The 9,030-nt window shown below is 38.5% G+C and overlaps 1 protein-coding gene across 1 annotated transcript; it reads left to right on the forward strand.

Moving 5' to 3' along the window:
- The first annotated feature begins 2,702 nt into the window (after window positions 1-2,702).
- Window positions 2,703-8,723, forward strand: LOC124168062. Its single transcript, XM_046546174.1, has 4 exons — window positions 2,703-3,373; window positions 4,811-4,927; window positions 6,701-6,936; window positions 8,322-8,723. Exons 1-4 carry the CDS (start codon window positions 3,022-3,024, stop codon window positions 8,700-8,702), a joined length of 1,086 nt encoding a protein of 361 aa, XP_046402130.1. The 5' UTR covers window positions 2,703-3,021; the 3' UTR covers window positions 8,703-8,723.
- The last annotated feature ends 307 nt before the right edge of the window (window positions 8,724-9,030 follow it).

Raw genomic sequence — 9,030 nt, forward strand, 5'->3', positions numbered from 1 at the left:
TGATTAATTAAATGAAATTAATTTTGTTTGAATTTTCGTTGTCTCATCTTTTATTGGAAGTATGTATAATTTCTTTAAACAATATTTTATTCTAAATTACATTCAGAATCTAAAATATCGTTATTTTTTTAATAAAACGCATGGCAATTTTTTATACTGTGGTTTTCCAGGGCACATTATGTAATTCTATTGTTTATGGATGATATGTCTTGTGAAATCCTGTTCTTTGAATACTGCGATGTCTTTCCTTTATAGTAATTGTTTTGACACAGTTGCTGCAAAGGAAAGTTGTAACTGTTACAGTTTACACATTTGTATCAAGGAAAGATATTTTATGCATGATTATACTTTTTAGATTTTTAGTAGTTTATTGCTTTTCTGTGTAAATTTTTTGTAGTCTTTTTTGTGCTATAATATTTTGTGTACAATTTTATGAGGTATATTTTTGAATTCTTTCGTAATTTGTTCAGATATGTTACTTTTAAAGTTGATCTGATTGGTGTGAGGACGTTGATGCATTAGAAAAAACTTAATGAATTTTCAGTACGAGGGCAAATAGCGTTGTTTGTGAGAAGTATGGTGTGAACGTGTATTTTTGGAAAGATTTTTTTTTTCACAATATCCCCTATTTTTATAAGTTTTTTTTTTAAACTTCAGTACTCAAATTTGGATCTCTAAATTTAAAAAAATGTATTTGAGTTTTCAATCTCATTACCCTCTAAAACATAAAAAATATTGGTATTACACTAAATTTTATTGATAAATTTTCTCACAAAATAATTGAAATAAAAGATCAGACATCGTCAACTTAAGCAAAATTTATTATTATGTAATAAATCAAAATTTATTGGTAACTAGGAACTGTATTATCTCAGTTACTATCAATATAAAAATCCAAATATTTGGAAAAAAAATTGTTATCATGATTAAAATCTCTTTTTTAAATGAATTTACAGCTAGATTTTTACTATTTTTTACATTTTAGTAAAGCAAAAAACGTATTTACTTCATTTTACGTCTTTTATGTTTAAAAATTATGTCCTCGTATTCCTTCATTGCCCTGATGGAGGGGTACAAATATACCAAAACACTGGCAAATAAATTTACACCTAAACTTCGTCAAGAATTAAACTCCGAGACATGGAATCAATATTTTTAACAGACCATAATTAAAATACCTCTCCGGATGATAAAATTTGATCACGCTTAAAATCATGAATAATTGATGCAAAAAATAATATTATATTTACAACTTTGGCTTCACCGCTTACGGTAAAGCGGCCAAAGTTTGGCCATCAAATATTACTATGGAAGCAGCCAACCCAAGCAATTTTCAGAGATAGATGACAAAAATATTTATTCTTATTGGTATGCAATTAGTATCACCAAATCGTACAGTTACACTAGAATAAAATGATATTCATTGTTTAGCGATATCTTTTTAAAAAATGAATGATAACAATAGATGTAAATTTATATCTAAAAGATATCACAACGTGCTTCTTAGATTCTCTTTTCATTTTTGTGTTACGTAACAACTTTCGGTATGATTTAATGCGATTGCGTACGTAGAATATATTCCCAATGGATAAGGGGGAATATAAATATGACTCGGGGGTAAGTAATTTTAAATAAGGAGACTCCATGAAAATTTATATTTTTAATAGATGTGCCACTAAAATAATAAGAAAATCCGGCAGCATTAACGGATTGTTGGTAAGTACCTCGATTGCTCTGTGTGGCAAGTGGTAGACATCTAAAACACCAAAAACTTTCCTCATATTTGCGCCCTCTGGTTTCAGTGGTTACGTATAGCTTTTCCTTTGGAAACATCATTATAATATTCGGTATATTACCGGTGATGGTATGGTTACGAGGTTTTAATGTTCTCCTCCAACACGAAATATCTTTTTTGTGATCATTGAACAACAGAGAGATAATGAGGCGGAGACTGTCCGGATAAAAATTCAAACAGAAAAATACTATTAAATGCCTCATGAAACTTTGAATCTGGACGATTGGCGCTTCATTAATCGATATCAAAACTCAATTTTTTCTATTCTGAATTTTTTAATCCTGCTTTTTATTACCTCGTTGAAATATTTTCAGAGGACTATAAAGATATTTATACGAAGTAAGAGTCGTTTGTGTATAAAAGTTAACTTACCATCCCAGCCTGTCCCTCTTCCCACATTGGATTTCTTTCCTTGTAACGGCGTATTTTCAATTATTCTTCATTCTGAAAAATTGACAGAATAAACGTGGAAAGAATAACGGTGTAAAGGATGAGGATTACGAAATCGAGGAAGTAGTTTTGACAGGGGAATTAATAAAAATACCATTTTCCTCGAGAGTGATAAATGACAAACATTGAAAGCAACATATTTTAATAACTTGGATTTTAAACTTCGTATTTCAAGAGATAGTATTTATTTTTAGCCCTCTCTACTCTTTGATTACCATATTATGGTACCGCCAGCATTTGACAAATAAGCTCGGTTTTTTTTTTGCTCATCCTTAATAATGAAGTGTTAGGAGATTCAGTGGCACAGAATTAGGATTAGCTTTTGGCATTATGGATCAGAAATTAAAATCTCTAAAGTTTCCGCCCTCTTTATTTAGTTGGACGCGTTATTTCATTTCCGGGTCATAATGCTGTTAGCTCATTGAACGAAAGAATCGTTCACCCCAACGCTCCACGCGAGGCACATAAACAAGGCCAAAAAGCAGCTTAAGAAGTGGTTACGCGCTCGGCACGGGCTTTTCGCGTCATCAACTCATCTGTGATAGGGTTTAAGGGTGTCGATTTTCATCTCGAGAAGTAGGAGACGGATCGGAAAACTGAAAATTACGCGATCTCTTTATTTTTCAACCGCATTTATCAGCGGTAATAAAAAATAATTGATCCTCAATCATGCCCATTGGCTGTCGCGAGAATTGTCCGATGGCTTTTACCGTATGTTGCTGAGTTTTACGGGTTGCATCCACCGTAGGTTGATATAATGACTGCAAACAGATCGAATGAGAAGGAATTATTTCCAAGCGATTAGGTCGACAGCGACATCTTTCGCGACCAAATCGAGCGGGCGTTACCCTGTACTACGTAGTTCTCGAGTGATCCGCTGCGGGCGCTCCTGTAGCGCGCGACGCGTCGAGCGGCGGGTTGTTACCCCAGCGACCGCAACAACCGCACCAAGCCCCAACCTGTCCCACTCCGACTCGACGGTCGAACGATCGTTTCGCCGCCATAGTCAGTTGGATGCTGGCGAGTTAACTCAGAACAGACGAGGCCAATCTGCATTGATGCCACCTCCGGGTTCCTTGTTCAAGTGGTGTCATGAGGAAGAAGTGAAGCTGATTGATTTCTACAGAGGTGAGTGAAGTTTATTACTATTATCTTATACAGTTTACTTGCTATATAAGTGACGCTGCGATCACCAATGGATTGACCTGATTCAGACTGATCGGGATTTTGCTAACTCGAATCATTACGTTTACTAACCAGTACTCACTTTGGTTTGGTGAGGCTAGAGTTCTCCTCTGAACGAGGGTGAATTCTTTTACACACTGTACGACTCCCTGGACTGTCTCACACCACGAGGATTTCTTGTTTCCTTTCAATAAGTTTCCCGCCAGGTTTTGAACCCGGCATCCTGCGTCAGTTGACTATAATTCTTGCCCCTACTAGTAGGCCAGCACTATATACTAGTACTAGTAGGACACCACTCTCAATTAAGCTCTCTCTAACACACCTATCATCTTTTCCTGTCGATGTTGTCGGCGGTGTCTGATGGAGGACTTTTTGTATAAACAATATCAGGACTCCTTTTGTAGGCTTTCGCGGAGTCCTGATATTCAGCGTGGAGGTTTTCGGGGTTGCTACCGCGTAGATTCATCTCTGCAGACGACAGTTTCGCCGGCATTGCGGCCGAATAATGGTCACTAATAAGTCTGTATACTATAAAATGGAATGCAATGCAAAAACAGAGGAGGACCCTTCTCATTACCTCTCCATGATTATATTCGCTAACTTCATTGACCTGAAGAAGCCTGCTGCAATGCCGGCGAAACTGTCGTCTGCAGAGATGAATCTACGCGGTTGTAACCCCGAAAACCTCCACGCTGAATATCAGGACTGACCGAAAACATGCATACGTACTTTGGGAAAAGTATTATCTTCCTCAACATTTGAGAACGTCGAGACTAGTCTTCGAGGGCCCTTCTCTGAGCTCCGTTTGCCGGAGGCCGAGAGTAATCGTGACCCTAGGTTAGTCGTGACCCTCTCAACCGTGACCGCCAAGATTCTCATCGTCCCGGTGGTCAACCTATGCGGCCCTTAAAAAGTTATCATATTTCACAATGCTTCATGGAATTCACGATGCATTGATATTACAATTATGGTACCTAATTTTAAGCCAGAATCGGACTGTAATGAGTTGGAGGGAAGAAAGTGAACTCATATAGAGGTTGTTGACTTTATATTTTGCAGGTCGCAAGGAAAAATAACAAACGAAGGTGTGCTACTGACTCTGTTGTATTTCAGGATCAGGCTGCGGTTCCTCGAATTCGAAATTCCTGGCTGTATCCACTTCAAATGATATTTTTTTTTAAATCGCGACCCATAAATGTATCCACTTACGGGTTGGAAAACGACATTAATCGCGAGTACTTTCCTTTGACTTGTATATGTAGTATATTCATCTGAAAAGGCGAGAGCTCATTATTTTGCAAAGTTTAGAGCAACTTTACTTCTCTTGAGAAAGAAATTTTCTAAAAAAATATTTAAAAATTCTCTCTCTTTCCTTTGCAGAGAATGACATTCTTTGGAACCTTGGCAATCCAAATTATTTCAAACGGGACAAGAGGGAGAAGGTGTTCTCTTTTATTGTGGACGGAATGAGCAACTTAGGAGGAAGACAATTCACAGGTAATGTTGACATTCGGAAAAGTTAAAGTACAATTCAAATTCATGCTGACTCCTATGATCTACATCTATATAATACCCCGCAAGCCGCCTAAAAGGCGTGTGGCAGGGGGTGTTAGGACACCAGCCGTTTACAGCTAAAAAAAAAAAAAAATGCTCTAACGAGGTTGGTACTAGCGTTTATTAAAGTCCTTTATGGTTCGGGGGAAAAACGAATTCCCATATCTATCCGTTCGGCAAAACATCTCTCTTAATTTATCGCTTCTATCGGACCTGGAAATATAATGTGGCTCTAATATTATGTTCTCTGTGTCGCTCTTAAAGATATCCATTCTCAATTGTTCAAGTAATCTAAGCCTAGCGCGCAGCCTCCGAGTCTCCAATGGCTCCCAGCGTAATTCGCTTAACATCTGGGTAACGCTGTCTGTACGCCCGTAGCAGTTTTTGACGATACGCGCAGCCTTCCTTTGTATTTTATTCAGTTCGCGGATTAAGTCTTTCTGCACCGGATCCCATACGCTCGCTGCATATTCAAGGTGCGGTCGGACGAGAGCGAAATAGCTCCTTTCTTTCACTTTCTCATCCGAAAATCTTCCCACAATACGCTTGACGAATCCTAATTTCTTCAGGGCTATGCCGCAAATATTCTTTATATGTGTTCCCCACGTGAGGTTCGAGGTTATCGTAACTCCCAGGTATTTCACTTCGTCTTTTGCCTTTATGTTAATACCATCCACTGCATAAACATGGTTAGAATTGGACGAATTCCGCAAGAAATGTACCGCCATACATTTGCTCAGATTAAGATCGAGTCCCCACTCTTGGCTCCACAAATGAACGTTGTTTAGGCCAGATGATAGTATTTCATAGTCAGAGTGATCACTAATTTCGCGACAGATGACAGCGTCGTCAGCAAATAAGCGTATTTTACTGCTAATGCGGGGGCAGAGATCATTAATGTATATAATGAACATCAGGGGGCCGATAACGCTTCCTTGTGGAACACCTGATGTAACTTTTATAACATCAGAGCTAATTCCGTCAAGAACTACTTTTTGTTTACGATCTCTGAGAAAGTCGCGTATCCAGTTTACAACTGTCTCGTTTAATCCGCATGACTGTAATTTGTATAAAAGTTTGTTGTGAGGTACAGTGTCGAAAGCTTTCTTAAAATCTAGAAATAGTGCGTCAAATTGTCTTTTTGATTCACCAGATTTTATAACGTCGTGAAGAAAGAGCGCGAGCTGAGTTTCGCATGATCTACCTTTTCGGAATCCGCGCTGACAGTCATGGAGGAAGTTACGTCTGTCCAAGAAAGTCATGATATTGCTAACGATGATATGCTCGAGTATAAATGATAAGTGCTTATTCACCATCCAAGATATAAAAAATGCTGTAAACAGATGTAAATGTAGGCCACGTATGCTTTTCTACTTTAAATTTTCATGAAGTTAAAAAAACCCACCAATAGTGGCTATACTGGTGAGGTAGAGGATAACAAATAATTTCAACCGCGCTCTATTTGGGAAATATTAAGACTAGGATGTTAAAAGTTTCTTTATTTTGAAGGGATTTCTTATTTTTTCGCTTGTTAATGATAACAAATCTTTAAGTTGACTGGGAAACGTAATAAAATTTATCAATTATTTGAAAATCAGAAATGTGTCAACTTGTGTACCGTAAATATTCCACATTTAGTGACGTGATTAAAAACATATACTGTGTCTATGGCCAATTTTATCGTTTATTGTTTGAAATGTATCGGTTTTTTATCAGTTAAAGACGTGAAGAAGAAAATACTCAACCTGCGGACCACTTTTGGCCGAGAATTGAGGAAAATAAAGAACTCGGAGCGGTTGGGAGGCGGCGAGGAAGATATTTACGAGTCCGGATGGACCCATTTCCACAGGCTTTCATTTTTAAGACCCCACACGAGGTCGGGGGATGCCATGGACCCTGTGAACGACCTGTCAGCCATGAAAGAGGGTGGCAGTGATCACGTAATGGAAGAGGTAAGGCAATTACTATACAGGGTGTCCCATTTATCTTGACCACCCGAAATAACTATTTGTCCAGATGAAAATTCAGCAATGTGTCAGGCAAATGTTCATTAGCCGTCAGGGGGACATTAATCAGCATGATTGCCTTCCTTGTAGCTTTGTAATTTACAAAGGTATGAACAGCGGTAGGTATGTCTTTTTTAAAGGGCACCCTATATTTTTTATTCGGCAATTCATTTCCTCTCCTAAATACTTATTCAAAAATGTAGCAGAGTGGACCATTAACATAAACACAACGTTATGAAAACATAAGAAACTCGTCCACTGACTGTGGACGAGTTTCTTATGAATGGTGTGCATTTTACTATATTTTCATTTGCTCACCGTCAACGTTAGCGAGTGGAGTAGCTCCAATACCCGCGTACCTGCACTAAGAGCTAGAGAGTCAGTCATTTTTCCTAACGGCTTATGAACATTTGCTTGACACATTTTTGAATTTCCATCTGGACAAAAAGATATTTCGGGTGGTCAAGATAAATGGGACATCCTGTATAGAAAACATTATATGATCTAATATAATCAAGCTATTAAATTCTGATTTGGAGTCCACTCAAAATGTCAACTCTCACCTCACGTTGATGATTTGTGTTAATTTGTTTCATCTTTCTTTGTTTTCAATCGTACGATTCAGTGGATCCATGACTGTCGGCTGTCGTTGCTTTAGAAACTTTTCTTAATAAACAGAAATATATCTTTTGTAATTTCATTCTCTTATCTTGGAATTACGTTCATGTGACTAACATTTCAATCCAATAGGTGACTCGTGTAGCAACTGGCCTTTAGAAACGGGGAGTGTTGAAACAGTTAGACTGAGAAAGGTCGGTTTGGTGAGAAAGGGGTGGGGGTGCCACTCTTATCAATTGTTCTCGTGTAACTTGATAATTTCTTTCGAAGAAAATGATTTATGGCCTCCGTTACATGAACAATATCCGTTTCTTACGGGGGCATAGAAAAATCCTTAACCTCACGTTTCTAAATATTCCCGCGTGTCCCTCACAATTTCCTCTGCACATTCGTTGAACAGCGGAGACTGCATGTCTCACATCTCAACTAATGGTCACCCACCCTTATTCTCCGTAGACTAACCCTATTACCGCTGTGTGAGCCGTTTTCAGAATGCGAATGGGTCTCCTATCCCTCAAGTCGACGCCTATTTTCTTGAGAATTACCATGAACTCTACTCAGTGGAAATATTTACTATGGATCACCATAACTAAGCACGCATACATGTCATGGTCATACTTAAGTTTCCTCTCCACTTGGGCCCTCATCCATTATTGTATTTTAAAAAGCCATGGTAGTCTTCAAATGAAATAATAACAATCCTTTTGTTTCAGTCTCAGTCCGAGGGAGAGAAATCCGAAATCCCAAGTCACTCGTCTCAGAGGCCGTTCCGCAGGAGGGCTCTTCAAACTTCGCAGATAATATTGAGGAGGAGGCTGCCTCCGGAAGCTTCGAGTGATTCCTCCCCGTCGTGCCTTGAGACCCAGAAGAAGAAGAAGAAGAGCAGGAGGAAGGCCGAGGGGGCGTCGAAGGAGGACTTGATGAGGGCAGCCATCGACGCACTGAAACGGAAAGATCGAAACACAGATGGCTTGAGTTTATTTTTCGACTCAGTCGCGCACAGCATAAGAACATTACCACTCATCGAGCAGGAGAGATGTAAGTTGAAAATTCAGCAAGTTGTGTTCGAGTGCTTGGAGAAAAATTGTCAATAAATTCATGTGTTCCCTCTCATATGTTGTTTGTGATCATTACTTGAGCGTGTCAACTGACTTCATTTCGTTACTGTTATGATTATAATCAAATTCTATTTAGTAACGATTGAACGCCAGGAGAAGCTGTTGGTTAAAACTCTCGTCTCAAAAGACAAAATTCCATTCCCCAAGAAACTGCTCCACAGGATAAAAAAAAGCTTCCAGTAAAGTTGCAGATTAATGGGAAGCGATGTGTGCTGGACGAAATGAGACCCATATTGTACCTCGGCCAATTGATATTATTGATTATAGATTCTATAGGCATTTAAACACAAGTATGACCAATGAG

This window comes from Ischnura elegans, chromosome 11 (genome assembly GCF_921293095.1).
Source record: "Ischnura elegans chromosome 11, ioIscEleg1.1, whole genome shotgun sequence".
Lineage (NCBI taxonomy): Eukaryota > Metazoa > Arthropoda > Insecta > Odonata > Coenagrionidae > Ischnura > Ischnura elegans.